General features: G+C 35.1%; 1 protein-coding gene across 2 annotated transcripts in view; it reads left to right on the top strand.

Annotated features, from left to right (window-relative positions):
* The first annotated feature begins 4,861 nt into the window (after nucleotides 1–4,861).
* The window catches only part of LOC145779852 (potassium voltage-gated channel subfamily KQT member 1-like), a 38,147-nt gene continuing 20,468 nt past the window's right edge, over nucleotides 4,862–22,540 (top strand). The window contains exons 1-2 of one of the 2 annotated variants that reach the window (XM_082591512.1): nucleotides 4,862–4,963; nucleotides 8,516–8,700. In XM_082591512.1, coding sequence (XP_082447638.1) covers nucleotides 8,561–8,700 — 140 coding nt within the window. In that variant the 5' untranslated portion in view covers nucleotides 4,862–4,963; nucleotides 8,516–8,560. Of the gene's footprint in view, nucleotides 4,964–7,677; nucleotides 7,791–8,515; nucleotides 8,701–22,540 lie in introns of those variants that run through there. The other variant, XM_082591513.1, reaches the window with a different exon arrangement.

Genomic DNA, 22,540 nt, shown 5'->3' with positions numbered 1-22,540 from the left:
CAGCCCATTTCAAATTGGTTCTTGCTGGAATGAAGTCTCAGCCATCTTATTAATATTTTATCTTGCAAATACAGTACATATTTTAAAAATCATATTTTTGCTATGTAGTTGCTGTTAAGCTACCATCACATAGCCTAATATTAATCACATATACTGTAGTCTACACCGCAAGAAAAGGTGCTAGTTTGTCTTGTATGATGTTTGGTTTTGCTATGATGTTTTGGTTTGCCTCATCGAAAACAAAATGAAACCGGCAACATTAATTGGAGAGTTTAAAGTACCAGTAGGTAGCTTACAGTAAATGCTGGTAGAAATAGGCTGCCTTCTACTTTTACGTGAATTGTAGCGTACTATAGTAAGCCTATGTGAACTGCCGTATTGTTACCTCTGGTGAAACGGAGCTTATACTTTTTCTTGTGCTGTATAGTAAAACAATACAGTAATAGACGTCAGCAGCTAGTGTTTATCATTTATCTTTGTTATCGTAGTTATAACATAGCCTACAGCACTTGAAAAATATCCGTTTTATTTAAATGCACGGAAGTTAAAGTCGCTCCTCTCTGTTTGTAGGCTATTATGAAATTTTCTTGAGAGTGAAGTAGCTTTTCGTCACTGTTGTGAAAAGATTAATTATGCAAGTCGAATCAACTAAAAGTTTAGTATTTATAACATTCTATAAAGGCATACACAGATTAAACTACATTATGAACACTGCCGCGTGCTTAGGACCTGAAGCAAAATGGGGAAATTTATTTTATTGACTAGTTCAATTTAACTCTTTTGCAACGATTGTAATTTCATCTCACATGTTTTTTTTTATGCAAACCGGTAGCTTTGTTATTGCCCAAAGTAGCTCTATGATCATGTTTTTATCGGTCAACCAATTTCGATTTTTGATTTTACAACCTTTCACTTACTTTCTAAAACAGCTTCACAAGAATTATGTCCATTGGCGCTCCAGTCTTCAATTTCGTCTTATTTATGATAATTTTCAACAGTGGCATAGGGATGGTCGGTTTTTTCGAAGTGACTCCCTTCCACTGTTCATCACCCACATTTCTCGTATCTTTTCAATCTACTACTAGGGGAAGTGTGGAACCCATGAAACGGCTTTTGTTAATTGGCCACTATGTCTACAAATTAAATTTAAATTTCCTAATTTTTTTTCTACCTTGTTGTGGAACTAACTTACCTCCACAACTAATTAATCTTCAATTTTTATTTTAATAGTGTCTGGCAAGAAATTTCAAAAAAGTTGTCAATTGTTCCAAAGGTCACATTCATGTGTCATCAATGGATCACCCAATGGGACCTTTGAAACAGTATTTAAACACTCCTGTAAACACATGCAATCTGGAGTTTTAAATTTTTGTATCATTTGCAAAACATGTTTAGCAAACAAAACAGGAGAGCCACATACCAGCAAGTCTTATTGTTGAGTATTTTAAATAAAAATAAAAGAAATACAAAATCAGCACCTAAAAGAAATACAAAAAGAAATAAACAAACGCACAATGCAGACTTAGGCTCATTCTATTTGAAAAAACATAATTAAAACTAAAAAGTTTCCAACTCCTTCAAAATATTGAAAATACATTAGCAGATGATTGACAGAAAACTAATTGCGTTGAATAATATGTCATTTAACGCAACTATTCTGTTGTCAATCATCGATTTATGGTAGGTCTATAGCACAACGGGTTTCAAACTTTTTTTGTTGCGACCTTTTTGGAAAAGTTTCTTTGAAGACTTACGTCGCATCCAGTGAAAAAAATATTAGCAATTGACTGCAAGGAGCAGGATAACAGCGTGATAAATAACGAATAGAAAGTAGAATTTAAGTAGAAAGTATTAATAGTACGTAGCCTAATAGAAAGTATCACACTAAATTGATATTTCAATTTTTCTGCAAAGCCATGCGAGTTTAGTTTTGCAATTACATGTTACGCCTATTGAAATGAAAACCTCTAGATTAGAATAAACTTGAATATATCACTTTAGTGTGGTATTATCTATTTCTTTACAACTACTGTAGGCCTACTATTGAAACTATAACATTCTAAAAATAGGCCGTGTAATCAAGACAATTTTACACTTTTCAAGATTATGTTACAAGCATGACGAGAGTCTTTGATAGACAAGACACTTCCTCTCATGCAACAAAAGGACTAGAACTCAGTCATTACTTATCAGCTGTGGTGTCGCTCAAATGATTATGGCAATGGTGCTTGTTCTGATCTGATGTGCCTGATCTGATACAGACGTTGGCGATCATGGTCTTCCAAACTTCTCTGTCATTTGCCATTAAACTATATTCAGTGATGTACGCGCATACAAAAAATATTAACGCCGTCAGCGTAAACGCAAACGTTCGAAAAAACATACGCCGTATGCGTCAACGTAACTTGTAAAAAAGTTGGCGGCGTCAGCGCATACACTAGCGTAAACTCATTTTGTTTGCTAGGTGCCAAACATTCACACGGTATAAACCACTCAAAACAAACAAGTATTATTTTGAATTTCCACGAAGAAACACAAGCATCTGAAAATGATCATCTGACATATTGCTGTGTTTTGGTTCCAATATATCTTTGCCCATTGAAAACATTCTTTCAACTGCAGTACTGGAAGGTATTGGCGTGTTGTAACGAAAAAAATACATTAAAAAGTATGCGTTGACGCTATGCGCTAAAAAACCGCGAAAACTTTACGGCGTAGCCTCAAGCGCAAACTATCCAAAAAAAATGTGGCCGCAAGCGTTAGCGTAAACAAAAAGTCTACGCCGCATGTATGCGACGTATCCGTACACCTCTGACTATATTATTGTTTTAAAGAAAGGGTTTTGAGAAACTTTCAAAACAAAAGAAACATTTCGTTATGATCTAAAATTTCTTTGTCGCAAGGTCGCTACAACTTAAGTTTCTCAGAAAAGGTATCCATTTGACTAAGACAAGTTTGCATTGAAAGCCTAGAATTAGATAAAAACCTAACAGTAGTAATGAGTTGAAATTTTTTATCCGCAGACCAACTCTACCGAAAGCGTTTTCTTTGAAGAGTCAAAAGTTTACAGCGGTGTCGACTCTTCTGGAAATTCTGATGCAGAGGCACAAAAGGAAAGAAGCAGAATTGCTAAATATCGAAGACGGCCTTCTGTAATTTCCCAGGTAGCCTACGATATCCTAGTATAAATTATTATGTAGGGTAGGCTAGTAGGCTACTATAAAGCATTCTCTGTTTTTTGACTCTAGAAAACTTATAAAGTAGACTAACAAATAACATAATGGTTTTGTATCAAAAGCATTGAACTGACTAGGTATTTCAATTTCAAAAACATTATATTTCATGAAAGCAACGTAAAATTAGAGAGGATAGTCCCTAGGCTTTCCATGCCTAGGTCCCAGTATTTAGGCAAACGTAATTTTTTAACACACAACTTCAATATGAGCCTACTGCGTACTGTTGCACGTACGTACATTATAGTATTTCACTTTCGTACTTGGTTCACTGACTTGCAAGACCCGAAGCAACGTTTCCCTGCCGCGCATCAATTCATTTTGTGCCTAATTGTTTCAAAGAATGTCCTATCCCAGGGTTACTGAACTAATCTTAACAAAGGTCCAGTTTGACAAGTTGAATATTTTTAGCGGTCCGGTAAATAATTTATTTCACACGCAACCACGAAAGTTAAACTATCTTTATCAAGCCACTTTTTAGGTAAAATGTAGGCTAACTCGAGTTGAATTTCTGAGAAAGTGTTGGGGGGCCTGAGAGTCGAAGCCCACCAGCAACTATAGGATAATCACAGTAAAAATTGCTTCCTCCCAGTAGAAATCTGTTTAAATAAAGAAGCCCTGAAACGTTGCAATGAGGTTATTCTTTCAAAAGCTCAAGGTCCACCATCAACACTCAAAAGGTCCCGATTTGGACCACGGTCCGCCATTTGACTAGCTCTGTCCTATCCTGTTGGTCTTATCGACCTATAGTATAGGACCTATAGCCTAAGCTCAACAAGTTTGGTTTGTTCAAGGAAAACATTCCAGACTTTAATTTAAAAAATATAATTTATAGGCTCTATAGCGAATGCAGATTTTTCTTGAGAGAGACGTCATTATGAGATTGATAGGTATTTTTTCTGACAAAGAATGGCGATCAACTGAGAGAAAACCATCAAAAACGTTCAATTTTAAACAAAATTCTTTACAAGCGTGGACAATCTAAACATAGGTCATACCAAAGATTTCAAAAAAGGTACCAATTATGTTTTTTTTTTTTGCATAATAGGCCAATGTGATGACATTCTAACTAAGTATAATAAAAAAAAAGAACTCTGTCGCTAAAAGACTTAGCAGTTGTAGAGCGGAAATAAATAAATCATAATATTATTATTACCGGCCGCATTTTGACGACCACAAATTAATTTTTTTGTAGTTAACGAACTCTCTCCGTTTGCAAACAAAAAAATTTCAATTACTTTGACATCATCATAAAAACAACCACCATAACGCTTGAGATGACGAAGTGAGATGAAGACGTTTGGACGTTGATAAATTTGCAGCTCAATCCTAGTCCGTCTTTAGCTTTTATTCATCTCTAACTTTCTTTACTTGTGGTTTCGCGAGACCCTTTTGTAACAATTGTGCTTTGTGTAGACATGTTTGGCAGCCGTAAAACATATTTGTGAGCATTTGGTTATAATTATCATGGTTATATCTTTCATTTTTTTTAGAACTCATGTGTACAGCATGTCCAGCTCTGACATTATTACACAACAAATAACATTCATCAAGCATAATTGTATTATTTTGCATCCAAATGTCTGAACTTTTTATGTTTTCACTGTTGCTTCTTGGTAATATTAGTAAACAAGCATGTAAGCAGTCCTAGATGCCTTTATGATGGCTGCTGTTTGGCATGGTTACGTAAAAAGTTATTGCTGGATCGCTTCACCTGGATTGAATTGGATGTAAGATGACAGTCTTTGTGTATTGCAAAACATTTTATCAGATATTCTACTGTACTTACCAATAATAATCATGCTAACATGTTTGTCTTCCAAAGTGACCACCATCTAAAAAGTTTTTGTTCTTTGACTTTCAGGTAGGCTTAGCTTGCTATGTGATCGCTAAGTAAAATAAATTATTATACGAAGCTCAGTCTAGAAAATCCTTAGACCTACTATAGTTAGCTTAACACGCAAGTATTGCAGAAGGTTATAACCTTTGCGCTAGAAATCTAAAGATGATATGGCAACACTTCTTTTCTGTTATTTTGTGGAAATAGTGGGTGAAGCCAGGACTTTTACAATGATTTAAACTCAGTTTAAACTTCAGCGATCACACTTTAGCATTTAATATACAAAGCATAAGACATTAAAAGCCAAAGCATTAACATCTTTTTTGTTTGTCCTAAAATGTCTGATTGTCAGACTAACGATATCAGAGTTCCTCCCTGATTACCTGGCACTAATGTAGCCTACAGGATGCGGATTCCCGATCTTACTGTTTTTCAACGGATCTAGATCTTATTTTTTTTGATAAAAGCCAGATCCAGATCGAATCCAGTTTACATGACTTTTTTTAAATTTTAAACACAAAAAGTAAATTTAGAATAAGTTCGTGATGGCAACATTTGCAAACCCTGAGTGAGTTTTGAACCATGGTGTGCCTGGTAAATGTCACGGCTTAAATGTTTTTCAAACATCTTTTAGAAAAATAATATGAATATGTTAACTTGGTATGTGGTGAAATATTTTTAATGAATGTTTTGAATAAAATTAAATCGCATCTGAAGTAGCCTATCTAGAATTTTTCGAATCCGGATCTGATCCGGATCTTAAAAAGCAAAAGTTGGATAGGATCTTAAAAATCTTGGATCCGAACACCTTTTCCTTTTGGAGGTTTTACCCAATCAACCTTGACTCATTATTTTGGGCCCGCAGGTTGGCAACGTCTGGCAACATTTCTTGATATGCTTTTACCGATGAGACGATTGGTAGCGTATATTATTATGGTACCGTAGAGGTATTTTTATATTTAATGATTTGACTTTTTTGTGGGTTTGACCTGCTTTCTTGTTTTGATCTTGCCTCGACAACAGTGGTCGGCAAACCAGGGCAAACAATTCCGTATGGGGTAAAATTTAAATTTCTTTGGGTAATTTTGGGAGTTTGGTAAGTTGCTGCGGACAACAATGTGTTCTGCCGGCAATATTTTCTTGCAGGCACGTGCCACAGCACCGCAACTGCTTTAATTCGTCACCACCGAGATATTGAGACAAAAATCACACCGCAGAAGAAATCTATTGCGACAAGTCGTGTTGCCCTGATCTTCAATCCAGCTCCATATGCTAACAATTGTTCAGAATAGTATCAAAAGAATCTTGGGTCTGTATATAGCCTGGCGGCTGGCGCCACATACTATGGTCTTCGTACGAACACAAATATACATGATTCGGCAATTTGATATACTATGGTCTTCGCTATGAACAAAACTGGTTTGTTCATACGAAGATATTTGTGCTCGTACGAAGACTTAGTTTAGTAGCCTACGTCATAATTTTTCAAAAATCTTCGTAGGCACTTTTTTCGTGGATGTTCAGGAATTGTCAAGACCATTCGTTACTTTCACAAAGATTTTTTACATGTAAAGTTAAGCTATAGACCCCAGCATGCTTAACTTCATTGCAATTTTCAAGGTATCTAAGCAGGAAAGACTTATTAACATATTTACAATGGCAATGTATAGGCCTACTTTGTCTGTTTTTTCTTTGGTTAAACATATTAACAAGACTAACCAGTATTATTGGCTACTACGTTCAGTTCTTCGGAAAACCGCTTTCCGGACATTTTTGCCGTTCATAACCACTATAACTTGTTCGATTACTGAGCTTGCTGAAAAACAACTGCAAACTTATCCTATATGTTTTAGCAAAATTTTAGAAAGCATGCTTGTTCTTTAGTAGGCTATTTATTACTAATAGTAGGCTAATCATTGTTTGAAATGTATTGTCATAATTACTAATGAGGAATGACGTTTTTTATTCGGAAACAAACTTTTGCGCTCCAACTACACGAACAAAACTTACGAAGGCGGATACGAAGATATTTTTTTATGTCAAAAACATAAGTATCAATTTTTTTCATGCAGTTATTTTAGAGAAATTTGACTGTTTGTAAAACATTTCGTTAAAATTAAAATCTTCGTGTTTCAAAATAGTCGCACAAAGCTTTCCGAAGAAAATATTTAAACACGAACGGTTACGAATGACGAATAGTCGTGTTCGTAAGAAGAGCATAGTATGTGGCCCCTGGGTCCGAGTCAAAGCGACTAACTACAAGTAAACTCATTATGGGCCATCAACGTTTTCGATACGAAGATTTATTGTAAACTCAAGAAACCCCCTTTTCTTAAACAAATTCGATTAAAAGTTGCAGCGTTTTACTTAAAAAACAACAACAATATTTCAACGTCGTTTAATTTAGTCAGGTTGCAAATTTTTAATGTTTTTTTTTATCACACCGGCAAATGGGCACGTAATTTTTTTGATCATATGGTTAAACAGGAGCATTTTTTTATTTAATTTTACTTACAAAAGTTTGAATTTAATGCATATACAGTACTCATTCCCACCGATAGTAGCCGGTCGGTTACACGCTTGACTTAGTGTACGAAGCAAGGAGTAAGATGAAGAATAAATTAGAGGAATCATCATGCTCAGATTTTACGTTCGAAAGATGCAGTTGATATTGGTGATGTTTCAGGCTCAGAGTGTGATTTTATAGCGTTTTTTGTGTAAGTTTTCACTAACAAAATTAAAACACCTAATTTTTATTTTCAACATTAAACAACAAAATACTTTTCAAAGTCTACATCGCCAACAGGGCGGCACAAATGAAGATTTATTGCTTTTCTGAATCAATGTTTTATTTTTCGAGTTTGAGACATGTTTGAGGTTATTTTTTTCTAGAACTGCTACAGAACATAAATTTTGATGCAACTTTTTCCTCTTTCCTATAATATTACTGTATGCAGTATATTGAATACTATGTAAGCATTGATAAATTTTCACACAACTTTTAGGTAATGGCATCTTTAACCGTATCCTTGATGGGCAAAGGCAAACGAGTTTACAGACCAATGCTCGACAAATAGGCTACGCAAAATCATTTAGATTGAAGTCAGAAGACACTTTTTCATTCCGTAGAATAGATGAATAATGAACATATCCTGATCTGAATCACTATCCAGGCTTGCAGTGTAGCAATGCGTGTGTCATTATAGGAAATTTACTAGAAAGTGTAGAGCAGATCTACATCCAGCTCCTATATTTTAAAAGTGGGAACGTTCTAACGTTTTTATTTTCTATATCAGCAATGTGAAATTGCATGTTGTTTAGCCGACCTATTGTTTGAGAGTAAGAAGTTTCTACAATGTTATTTCTGATTGTACCGTACACATACTTTTAGGAACAATTTCAACCGATTTGTAACCTGTTTGACGTGATTATTTTTTTACAGCTCAAATCTGGCTTTACACCGTCACAACAACTAATTCGCAGAAAGATGAGTCTTCATGGTAAAGCTATTTACTTTACGGCACCGTCAAAGAAAAAATCGCAGCGTCGAAAGATCAAGATCACTGTGTACAATTTTCTGGAGAGACCAACCACCCAACCCTGGTCTATTGTCTACCACGTGGTAACGTGAGTATAGTTGTTAGGTTGTTCTTCATTGTTTTATTGCACAGTAACAAGTTAGTTTTCTTCCTTTGACGTGAATCAACAAAGCAAGTGCCATCCTGCAATTGCAGAGGCCGAGAAAATTTAAACTATTGTTCAATCACGATTGAAGCTAGTAAGCAATAGATCTTAATACCGTTTTGAAAAACTTATGTTGTTCGTTAACCTCTTTATTAAATGTGGTGAAACACAGGCGTTTCATTTAATAAATCATTTCACTTAAATAATCGTTTCACTTAATAAATCGATATCAACGGAAAAACACTGCGGCCACAGCCAAAAATTAAATTTTGATTCGATCGAAAATTCATTATCTACCTACTGTGGTTATATTTTTAAAACCATTTTCTCCAGTAGATGACAGTACAGAGCAGTGTTATTGCGAATCAAGGTTGGTTGGTTTTCGAGCATATTAGTTTGGTGGTGTTGTTTGATGTGTTTTTTTTTTTTGTAAGAAAAACGCTCAAAGTAAATTGTTCAATTTTGTTTTTTAATCACCTAATCTGGAATTGGATAGTTTTCTCCACATCGTGTTTTAGGAAGGTGAATTTAGTGTAAATAGTGTTTTAATAAAATAAAAGTCTTTTAACTTTGTGTAAAAATGTAAAAAAATAAATCGTGAAATACTGTTTGGAACCAATCAGTTCAAGTAAAACGTAGAAAAAAACTTTAAGGGGAATAAATGTAATGATGCCTGTTTAATAATGTTTATGGATGTGTTTTTAAACTGTTTTTTTTGCATGGTAGTCCAGTGATAAGTTTCGTGATGGTCATCCAGAGCCTATTCGGGTTCCGACAAACCTGTGAACAATTTTTTTAAAGTTGATATTCATTATTTTAACCTTAAGTAGATTTTGCCATTTAGTGGTTTTATCAAATATATTTATAAAGTTTATGATGCAATCTCAGAAAGCTGCGAGCTTGATTAACAAGGTTTGTGTTGTAAAGCAATGAACAAGTTTTTGACGTTTCTGCAAATGTGTAAACGGCCAAAGAAAAAAGTTTTGAAATAGTTACGTTAACGTTAAAGGCATACTAAATAAAAATTTCAAACCGGAATTAAGCATTAAAATGAGTAAACTGAACATTCAAGAATATCATACATTTCAAAAAAAATTACCGAAAAAAATTTGTTTTCAATAGCGCTGGTAAGGCCCAAAGTCCAATGTTTCATTTATTTTCATTTTTTTCAAAATGACCAAAAAGTGCAAACACTGCTCGAGAATACGTCACTAAAGACAGCAATAACAAAAGCCATGTTACCACATCTGATGTTTTGAGCAAACTGTCTGATGTTTTGATGTTGAAATGTGTTGTTTTGATGTACATACATACATAGCCTACAGTCAAATCGCCCGCAGTAACAATTATTGCGTGATTAGCTGATTACTATAGTCTTTAGTGACGTAACTGTACAGTCGCACGCTTCGCTGCTCAGGCCAATTTCGTTTTGAAAGCTCTGACAAAAGCACGCGCGCAATGGTGGTCAGACCGCAATGGGGCAAAATTTTATTGAAAATCGTTTTATGGTAGCATGTTAAACACAAAGAACGTGGAAAATCGCCAAGCCAGGTTTTTCCTTTAGTATCCCTTTAAACAAACCCAAGATTTCTAAAGTGGACTACTGGACTACTAGTGGTCTTCAACCATTTTCTTATCTCTTGCAACTTGGCTGTGCAATAAGACTTACTTCAAACAGATTTTAACAGAATTTTATTTGTCGGTACTCCAAATAGGCAGTAGGCTTTAAAATCAAATAGAGCAGGAAAGTGGCGGAGTTTATTACAAAGAACAACCGCAATCACAGTAGCCTGCATCGTGAATCATGTTTAAGAGGAGGAGTAGCAAGACTTGTTTTGTTTAGTTTAGATCAGGGCTACTCAACTAATGTTAGCAAAGGTCTATTTTGACAAGTTGAATATTTTTGCGGTCCGGTGAATATTTCATATGCAACCACGAAAATTAAACAACCAGTAGCCTACAAGCACCGAAACACTTTTCAGGTAGTATGTAACACGACTTGGATTTTTGTCTGACACAAACAAAGAAATAAAAAAGGAAAATATATTGAGTTTCTTTGTAGTGTAGCTGTGTTGATCGCACATCAGAGAAGACGGCAACGTCTCGGGGGATCTGGGGGCGAAGCCCCCAGCTGCTTGCATAATCACAAAAATTTGCTTTTCTCAAATGGAAATTTGTTTAAAGAGGCCTTAAAATGTGGCAGTGAGGTTATTCTTCCAGAAGCCTGAGGTCCATCTTCAACACCCAGAAGGTCCGGATTCGGACCGTGGTCCGCCAGTTGAGAAGCCCTGGTTTAGATGCTTAATTTCTCACCATGGCAGAGAAGCTGCTCAAGATTTTTGTTTCTAGTAAATAAATGGTGCTGAAATAGCGTTACCAGCCAATGTCAAAAACATTTACGTGTTACCTCGCTCTTAGAGGTAGAAGAGATGGATCAGCAGGAAACGAATATGCGCTGTAGACACGGGAAAACAATTCATCAGCTCAGGTTTATGTGACAACTGCCTCCTCGATGCAATCGATCATTGTGTTGGGTTTCAAGGTGATTGGAAATCTAAACGTTCTATTATGTCAAATTATTTCTCTATGTCAGCTTGTGGATAAATGGTTTCACTTGAAAAATGATGTCTGATACAGAGTTGATCAGCTTCAGCTTTTGAAAAAGCATGTGGTTATTGTTCAAGTGGTTTAAAAATATTTGGCTGGTCAGCTGACCTTGATGTAAATCGTAAATTTCTTGTGACAATTGTTTTTAAATTGTGCTTTTCCCTTTAAAAACACAATTATCTCATTTCTCACGTTAACCACATGAGACTAAATTCGGTGTTCTTCTTTGATAGACTTAATTCTAGTGTTTTACGTGGCTTGGTATATCACTATGTCGGTATTATTGTGTTTTGCCGTACAATTTGTAGAAGAAATTTTTTATGGTCAAACATACTGTAATTTTAGCCTACACAGACGCGCTTCTACACGGCATTACATTGCTTTAAAAAACATTGAAACCAGTGCAGTTCTGTAGTGGATTCAGCACTATAGGAAAACAGATTATGGTATGACTTGGCATTTAAATTTACCGTGTCACTACTAGTAGACTACCACTGGTCTCTTGATAGAGACTATATACCCTGAAATCTGCGTTGCGCGAACATGTCTATCGAGTTGGTTTGAGCGTTGTTTTCACGCACAAGTTATACTCAACGAACGTGTTATCAAAGTCATTTTCTACGTCGGCTATAACATGTTATAAAAATATTCATTATAACAAAACCATATTACCGGTGGTGTATGCATGGTTGACTGGAGTTTGGTATGAAGTTTTTTTGAATGTGGTGTCATTATTTTGCGCTATTTTGCCAGTTAACTTCAATGTGGTTTTCAGATCACAAACCAATGTTCTTACAACGTTAATTAGAGTAAATAAAAAAACTATATATTGCAAAAGTGTGTTTTCAGTTATTGATCAGTTGGCGAGGTTGTGAGTGTAAAGTGTTTAGTTGGTAGGCTACTGTTGGTGTATCGTTGTTACTTGCAATGTATTTGCATGGCCTTGATATGTTTGTTGGTCAACTACAATTATGTGGATAGTGGAAACTTAAACAATCATGACTTGATCTTGCTCTGGATTCGTTTGCACCATGGTTTGCATACTTTAGTTTACAGAGTAGTGTATTTGTTTACTGAGCCATGAGAGTGAATAACTCATACGCATACGTAACGTGATGCCACGTTCAAGCAAATGTGGTAACCAGATGGTTTTTGTTGCTGATAATTCAATAACAGAATATGGTGCTGGTTCGCTGAGAGAATACAATACTGTTAATCTTCCTGCGACATTGCAAAATTAACGTTACCAAAGCCTAATAAAAACACATAAATCCACGTGGTTTAGGCTAACCATAGTTTTTCGTCTGCACTGCACTGTATACGATATTAAAAAATAAATTTCAGCAATAAAATGTAGTGCACGACACGTATTTTTGTTACAGTTTTTCAAATGACGATACAGAATTTGCAAATAATGACTCATAAAAATCGATTTATTTTATATTGCTGACTTTCATGTTGATGATTAATATTGGAACCGTACACAACATTTGCACCAAAAATACAACATATCTTTGAAAGGTTGCAGGAAATTTTCAGTCCACATTTTGAAATGCTGCAATTAATGATAATACTCTGCAATTGTATCTTTTCAAAGCTCTGTACCCATCTCGGATATGTGTTGCTTAGTTTCCAGCAATGCAGATAATTCAGCATAGCCGAGCACATTGCTGTTTAAAATCAACTTCTTAAGCGTTTTCCTTTTCATAACATAAATGCCGGAATAACGGCCCTTTGCTCACTAATTGACAGTAGCCCTAGAAAATGTGTCCGAAACGTCCCACCCTCCTATTCCTGTTCATGCGTACGACGATAAAGTTCATTTTGAAGATATTAGGCCAATTCTTCTACATATTTTTTTAAAGAGTAATTAATTAATTATCTATGAGATGCAGCAGCTATGTTATACTGCAACTTTTTCTTATAACTTGAAGCCTTTCAATAAAGTTTATTTAAAGAGAGGTCTGTTTGAATCTGGATCAGAAGATTTAAGAGAATTTTGTTGAAGCGAAACTGGTTCTAAAGAGTGAAGCGATCAGTGAGGAGTGAAATAGAGGTTATGAAGAGTGCATTCAACATTCCGAGTGATGGAGTCATCATAAGGTGCTTAAGTTGTTTCATGTTGGTTGTAACCGGAAGTCAAAACATAATTACAATACTGCTGTTAATTATTATCCAGGAAAAATCGAAAATGTTGTATGTAGAAGAAGCCGAATTTATCATAGTAAAAAGTTAACAATGTCTAGTTTGTGATCACACTAATTGTGTTCGATTCATAGTGGTAATAGTTTTGACTTTCTTTGGTGTGGAGTTTAGCTACGGCAAGCCTGATGTACCTACCATCTTATAGCCTACATATCATAGCCACTTTGAATTTACATTTTTATTTCTATGATCATTACTTGAAGATTATTTTTCTCGTTTAAATTTTTTTTTCGGAAGCTTTGAAGACTTTCAACGAATTTCAGCTGTGCAATGCGACAGCGTGCGTTGTAGCAGGGGTGCAGGGCGTTGAAGCAGGGGTGCAACCTGGTTAATTTTTTTTAATTTGACAAGAGCGCCACTTTGTGGTGAATAAGGAGTATGTTTTAAAATCAAATTGTACCTTCTTTCACCTATTCTTGGCTGCTAACAACTGCGCATTTGAAGCATATTGATAAATGTCAATTACGTCTACATAATTATAACAAGACGGGCCAAGGATGGTGGTTTGGTTGAGCTTTATTGACAACATGTCTGTCATCACGTCGCATTGTAGACTGCTTCACGTACTGGTGTTGGTTTTGGGCATAATATTTTTCCACTCCCGATCAATTTATGCTGCTATTAGTGACGTGATAGGTCATAATTTTTTACGATATGTTCTTTTCTTTGACTACGGACATTTCTGATCGTAAAAGGAATAAATTAAAGCTCGGTTTCTTCAATTCAGAAGCATCAAATTATTTGCCTAAAACGTTAGAACTGTATGTAGAGGGCAACGTAAGCCGACTGCAGTTAGTACGTTTAATATAAGGCGAATATTGAAAAGGTGTAGGCGATCAAATATGCTTTCTTGAATTCTTGATACTTTGTGATTTGCATAAACTCCCTAATACCTATACGGAGAGCGTAGATTTGATATATTTGCATGAACGCAGAGTTTTCCAAAGTTTGTGTTTCTACATAGGCTACTCATGTGCTACGAAAGAGTCGCAAGTGTGCCGCAAAAACCCTCATGATTTAAGTGTTGTATTCGTAGCTCAGTGCTACGAAGTATCAAATTAGTTTAGAAGGGAGAGCAGTTGCTTTCGTATTACAGTAGGCTACGATAAATTGACAACAATGAACTCAGTAATTGCTTGACCGAAGAAAAATAAAGAAATAAAAATTACGTTGGAAGGAGAACAATTGAAACAGGTAGTGACCTACACATACTTAGGGTCCCACATTACACAAGATGGAAGATGCACCAATGATATAAACAGAACAATCGGTCAAGCAAAAGCGTCATTTTAGAAGTGTAAGGAGTTTTAAAGAAGAGATAGATTTGCAATTAAAACGGAGACTATTATCTTGTTATATCAAACCAGTTATGTCATACGGAACTGAAAGTTGGGCATACAACAAAGAAATTCACATAAAAAATTAATGCTTTTCATCTCTGGTGCTACAGAAGGATATTAAAATTACCATGTACAAAACACATTACAAACTAAGCAATTAGATAAAGAATTGAAGTGCAGAATAGATGGGCAAACGATTTAACAAAACAAAAGATGAAATTCGCAGGATATATTTTGAGAGGATCGGCAGGACAGCTACATCGATTGGTTATTGAAGGTATGGCGAAAGGAAAGAGGTGCAAGGGAAGAAGGAGACGAACTTGGGAGATGATGTAAAACAGTGGGCTGACTGTCAAGCCTCAGAGAAGCAAAAAGGGTAGCGGAAGAACGTGACGTGTGGAAGCAATTGACAACCAACCTTCGTCTCGGAGACGGTATATGATGATGATGACTCGCTTGATCATCAGACCGGAACCAACTCCCAAGATTTAACTGCGTAATAAAACTTTTCGCATAACTTCTCACAATCGTTATTTGATGAACCAGACTTTTCGAAAGGATGGCAGCGAGTTGTGTAAAAAAAACCAAGCGATTGATACGAGTATGGATAAATATTTCTGCAATGATATAGCTTACAAGAGGAGGCATAGGTCTATCATAACGAAGTAGCTTACCTCTACCTACAAACAAGTCTAAACTAGCTACTCGACAGTAGAGCTACAATTAATTGCAATATGGATTCAAATGGTCAGGAGATTCCACAATCGATTAAAAATTGTCATCCCATGTCCGAAAATTTGTGAAAAGCAATATTTGAACTAAAACTTAGACGTAGTAGCCTAGGTCTATGTCAATGTGCCATGGTACATTCCAAAGTTCAATCGTATGCTGTAGTCTAAAAAAGTTTGAAAACCACTGTGCTACAGTATTAATAACGTCAATAACGTGTATGGTTGAGAGAATACTGTAGTTTGCGGACTTTAAACTTTACTGTTCGGTTAGGTCTAAGAATCTGGAAACATATTTTAAAGTTACTTGTTTTGCTATGCTCGAATAAAGTCAGTCATTGTAGGCTATCTTGTGTTAAACAATTAAGATTCTTCTTTCACGTTTATCAAATTCTTTATTTCGTATAAAGTTGTGAACTTCTGAAAGCTAGTAGTTAAAGGTGTGCATATTTGTGTAATTGAAAAGACTTTAACCATTAGCAGAATCATTCAGAAGTGAATAGTTTTTATCTAGGGCCCGCTAAAGCATGAAAAGTCAAAATCTTGCTGTAGCCTATAGGCTGCGGATTTTAGGAAATCGAAGAACTAACAACTGGGCAAACCAAAAAACATTAAGAAGTATGCACAAGAAAAGTTAAAGAAAGAAATTAAGCTATATGACAGCGAGGCGGCTGGAGGAAACTTAATAGGGAAACATGACGAGGCAAAAAAATTTAACAGTTAGAAGTCAAGGAGAGTCAATTAAAAGTCAGGAGGAGACCAAAGCGAAGATGGAAAGGCTGTAGAAAGGAGGATGTGGAAATAATAAAATTGGAAGAGGAAAGATCCCTTGGATGCAATGCAAGGGATCTGAAAGAATGCCATTCGTTGCAGTAATTCCACTTCAAATTTTGCAAATTTTTCATTATTGTGACTTCACGTCAGTTTTTAAAGGAGCTTGTCAGCTCCAGCCTCATCAGGTGCGTTACTGACACTCTTAAAGTAAGAATAAAGTTTTAAGAATAAGAACTTCTCTAACTTGCTTAAATTGCCTGTAGGCCAACAAACATTTTAAACAATTTAAAAACTTAGAATGATGTAGAAAACTTGTCAGAGAGATACAAAGTTAAAATTTTACAAAAACAAATTAAAAGATTGTTTTCAGGTAGTAAATATAAAAATGACATTATACAACTTACAACCCAATTTCTCTTAACACACAAGTTAAAGAAACGTAGTCTGAGGCTACACATGTTGCTAATTAAGTTATGTTATTTACAAGGTAATCTAAATGTTTAACCTGCATTTGATTTTATCGCAATTGCTTGACGCGAATGAGGCCTGTTGTCAATACACTACAAAATTTCTACATTTTTAAAGTAGCTGATACAGTAATGTCGGTATTTCTTATCGAAATCTTGATCTTGCGTTCAAAATGTATTGTTTCACTGGAAAGGCATGTATATCGCAGCATGTTTATACCACAAAGTACCAACGTTTCACGAAGTTTTTTTTACCAAGGTTGTCATGGGCAGCTTTTATGTGGTTTGAAAAGGAAATCCTTGTCAAGAAGAATGAATTAGTGGTGGATTATGTGAGAACAATGTGTTTTTCAGTAAGATTGTGGTTTATTTCTGTCTTATCACTTCAGTTTTGACAAAATTTTGCTGAAAAAATTAACGATTGTTAGTTGAAAAAAGTTACAGCAAATTGAAGTATTGAAACACTTGCCCGAGGTGATATAAGACAAGTATCAATGCACAAGCTATTTTCTTAAGCCTAGAAAACAGCTGTCACAGTACTACTGCGAGTACTGCGTTTGTATTTATTGATAACGCCAACCAACTATGTGTATTCTTTGATTTTGTTATAAGTTAATCCATGGCTGCTTTAAGCTCTAATCTTCAGGTGGTCATACCTAATTTAACGATATGAAATGAAAAACGTACAATGCAATTAGTAGACCAACTAAGGCGTGTGAAATTTTAATTTATTTTCAATAATATCAATAAAAATGTTATATTTGATCTTTTGGTCGAAACGAGTTTTTTTTTTTATGAAAAACTTGATTATCATCATCCAAATTCGGTTTTGTCCTCAATGGTGGGGGTGATCGATTCTTTTCTTGCAGCTATTATTATTTTTACCACTTTTCTCCTTCTCATTATGTTCATCACATCTTCCTCTAGTCCGACTTTCTTCGGACGTCCCTATTTCTTCTTCTCATCCATCTTCAAAGCCAATGTCTTTCTGAAAAAATTCCTTCATCCCTTCTTTACACATGCTCACATCAATATTGCAGGCCGCACACAACTCCAATAAACTCTTTTCTTCATTATTATCAACCCATATAACATTCCCCCCAGTCCCTGAATTTTTCTTAGCCCAATCTTGTTCTTCTTATCACAGCTGCTTCGCATCCACAGCTTTCATATGTCTGATCACTCAGATAACAGAATCTGTCACTCTTTCATTGCCACAACAGAAACCTTTATTGCGATCTTCAACTATCTTTATCGCTTTTCCCACAAGCAAAACACTAACATGTATCCATACTTTCCACACTCCTTCCGTTAAATTCTTTTGCATTCTCTTACACACTGTATACGGGTCCACTTTGCTCTTTACACTCCATTCACTTTTCTACTTTCACTTTTCTTTTCTTTTTTAATTCACTTTTCTACTACTTTTTCACTTTTCAGCTTTCTACTCCATTCACCATTTCTTCTTCTTTTATCTAGATTTATATTCATACCCATTGTCTTCTCCAATGCATCTTTCCATTTTCCAAAAATTCTTTCCAATTCCTTCATACTATCATTAGTCATCCCAGGCTACCATTTTGAAATTTCGCTCACCAAGCCCTCCTTTATTTTTTCAGTTACATCAACAATAGCAAATATCAAAGTGACGGTATTGAACCTAGGCATTCCCCGACTTTCACAAAAACCTTCATAACCCCCAACAACTTGGCATGTAATTTTGCTTGATTTAAGAAAGAACCGCAGTTGTCTTTCTTTTGTAAACGCAACTAAACGTAAGAATTTTGCATCGTAACAAAATCAAATATTTTTGTTTGAAACAGCTCTACTGATAATTTGAAAGATTTTAGAAAGTTGTAGATAAATGTGCATTCTCTATTTCATATCACCTGCAACTGTTATCTTTGAAACAATTTTTGTTGACATAAAGTGGACCATGCAAAATTGACGTTCTTGTATGAATGATAGATCAAGTAAAACTTAAGTGTTCATTTAATTATTTTTAAAATAGATTATTCCGGACTGCAAAAAATTACACGAAATATTTCGCAACATGCCGAGAATAAAAACAGCACGTCATCCGAGTGTAACTGATCATCATGCTTTGTTTTGCTTTAAAACTCTGCTAAGAGTTTATTGAAAGTTTTTTGAAGGTGCTTGCCAGTCACCTTACTTTCAAAACGACTACTCGGGCGTCCAACATATTTGACATACATTTTTGTTGATATGTCTGCTTTTACAGTTGGATTTATTTTTCATGTCTTCACCGTGTAGTTCAAGTGTGACATTGCGATTTCATCTAACTCGTAATGACCGGAGTGGCGATGCAAAGGAAATATGTGAAAGCTACAATAGGAAATGACGACTTTACACCGTATTGTATTGCTCTAAAGCTGAAGTGGTGAGAACTTTTGAAATTAAATGGTGCGTAAAAATGAAAACTCAAAAATGATGATTGGTTTTGCAACACAAAATCTGATTTATACTCTAGATTTTATAGCTGGATGGACGATCATGAAGACTGGTATTTCAGGCGTTTGTCAAGAAAATTTAGTGGAGTAAAACACCAATTGTAGCTTATAATCATGGTGTTTAGAGGCAAATTTAAGTTGGTTAAAACAAAAGACTTTTCCGAAAAGTTTGATCTGAAACACTAAACTAACGCAAAATGAACTTGCGTCAAAATCAATGAAAATTTATATTCCCAAACGCGCTTTGAACAATGTTATCAGAAGATAGTCTAAGAACTTCGGTGCTTTGGCATTTTGAGACAGAAACAAAAAGTACTTGGACTTTGAACAAAACAAATAAAAAGCAAGAAAAGAACATAATGCGTCGAAACAAAATTTTTTCTTGAAAAGATTATGACATATTTTTATATCCTACATACTGTACTTAACACTAAGCTTAAGCGAAAGAAAGATACACGATAAGTCAGATTTAAGGAAAAAAGAAGTTCAATCAGCTCTCACCACAAGCTCGAGCAGTCCCCATAAGTACAGCAAGCATCTGCGTTGTACTGATCATATTGATATAGCTTCCACTCTAGCCGCAAAACTGATCATATGAGCTATGTGCTGTTTTTCATTCTTTATCAGTCAACTGCTAACATGTAAAGTCAGTGTTAGGAAAGTGTTTTTTTACAGCATTATTTTGTGGTGTAGTGAACGATCTGCAGCGAGAGCGAGAAGTGTCTTTTGCTCAAACTTTTAAGCTTCAAAAAGTTTGAAATTCTTGTTTAACTTTTTCAGAAAGTGAGCAGTTGCATTGAAATTCACTTACTGTAGGTGTCTGAGATTTGCAGTCAGATTAGCACTGTACAAAATATGTGGCAGATAATAATTTGAAATACAAGTAAATAAGGAACAAGAAAAACATTCGTATGCTTCCGATGACAAAACAACACCCAATGTAATCAAATTTCAAATTTTATTGCTTTTCTTCTATTGATTTAGTGTGTAATGACACATGTAAACAAACACAGACGTAAAACGAGAAGGCATCAAACATGTTTTATTAAATTAAATAAAATATAAAATTTTACTTGTTTTTAACGTCTGTTCGTCAGGAACAGCGTCCAAAGAGAAAGTGTAGAAAAAGTATTGTACACTGATGGATGACAGAAAAAATATTTATGTGGAAACATTAATTATTATTAAAATGAAAGTAGATATAGTATTAATTTATGGTGGTGTTTTTTTATTTTCTTATAATACGGTATATTAAAGATGCTGATTACCGGACTATTCAATCAAACGTGACGATATGAAACAATACAGTTCAGAATCTTTGTATTGATTTGAAGATATGCGTGTTATTATTAAATAGGCTTTTTCTCTCGTTGTTATTTTATGTTTTTGAGATCAAAAAGCCTTCAACAAAATGTTGATGTTTGATTAAAGATCAGACCGGATAGGGTAAAGTCATAGCAAATCGGTTTAAAAATGATTTGAGATATAAAAGAAATCCAAGCTATTGTGGCAATCATCAGCATGAAAAAAAAACTTACATTTTGATGCATTTTCTCACATAAAAGGGTGTATTCTCTTTTAGTTTTTGAGTTGAATAAATAGCAGCATTCAATTTTCTATCAATTTATTATGATCAAGTATCAATTTTTATTTGTATACTTAGGTGCGCCAGTGGAGTGACGTTTTTGATAGTGAAACTTTTGCATAAGTTGCTACATTAGTTTTTTGCGGCTCTTGAAAGACTAGGTTCTTTTCTAGCCAGAAAACCAGTAGGCCAACGTTGAAGCTGCAGCCATTGAACTAATGAATAAAATTATTGGTTTACTGGTTGGGCCTCTCCGAGGCCATCGTTTGGTTTGATTTAAACATTTTTGGCTATCACTGGATGAATTGTACAGATACAGATGTAGGCTAAGTTATTGCCAATAGTGAATTTATGATCGGCTACTGTTTATCAACATCGACGGCATCGCATTCTGTTGAGCTGCTTGTTGAAGATTTTCATCAGACGAGACTTCGAAATCATATTGTTGTCGAAGGGCTACTTTACTCACTTGAATAGTGGCGTGTAAGATGTGCGAACAAAAGTTGAATAATATTAAGTGGTGTATAATTTCTTTGAATCCCAATAGGATTTTACGCATCAAGTCATTTACATGAAACCCGAACGCGCCTCACATTAATTCGTCATCGCGTTTGAAGGATTTTGCCAAAATAAAATATCCTGGAACAATCTCACAACCTTGCCTACTAAATGCTCTTCCCCAGAAAGCAAAATCCGTCATTTTTACATTAATTCAACGTTTGCAGACGTTGAATCAATGTAAAAATGACGGATTTTGATGTCTGGGCCTAAGTATGACCGATTTATGAAATAAAAATTACACGTTATGACGTATTTTTGAACAAAGCCAGAGTGTCTTCAAAGAATTTGTAACAAACATGTCTTTGATGTACGGAATGCTACGGGAGGGTTTACTTCGTTAGCAGAGAAGGCTTAAATGTCTAAAATGAGTGGGCCTGCACTATTAATTGTTTATTTCCAAACATAATTTGAAAAATTGAATATGCAAATATTCCACAGTAGTTAAATGTGCAAAGAATTCTGTTTTAAAAGTATTTTGCAATGTCACTAATTGTCAGCTCTAGTCAGAGAGCGAGAGAGTGAGAGAGAGAGAAAAACAACGGACAAGTAATATGAGTTCCATTTATTTCAAAAGAAGAGGAAAAAGGAACTACAGAACTTAATTTTAATAGGCGACTTGTGGGTGACTTTATTTTACTTCTTGTTCATAGCCCACTACGTTGTTACTGAGTGAAAGTTTGGGTGCCACACGTGTCTTTGTTACCAACAGAAAATAACATTTTGAGAGCAAATTTGTAATGTGGATATGTGTAGATCGGTACTATACATTGAAATATAATATCCTTTGGGTAGAAAAGTAGTATCAAATCCTTTAAAATATGAAACCAAAAGTGACTAGACTAGAATTTCCAGGAGCATTTCCTTGCCTCATCTTTTTTAATTACACAATGGTTAAAAATCGATTTTTCAACGTTCATTGTTGGTGTTGGTGAGCGGCCCTGCAACATTTACTGCTGTTTATCAAATACGCCATCTTGAAACAGAACACCGGTGATCACAGGACACATAAATAATTAAGAGCAATCAACGCTTTAAAATTCAATTT

Source organism: Aplidium turbinatum, chromosome 11, assembly GCF_918807975.1.
Source record: "Aplidium turbinatum chromosome 11, kaAplTurb1.1, whole genome shotgun sequence".
Taxonomy (NCBI): Eukaryota; Metazoa; Chordata; class Ascidiacea; order Aplousobranchia; family Polyclinidae; genus Aplidium; species Aplidium turbinatum.
The sequence above is the reverse complement of the archived record's forward strand: the minus strand, read 5'-3'. Positions and strand labels throughout refer to the sequence as shown.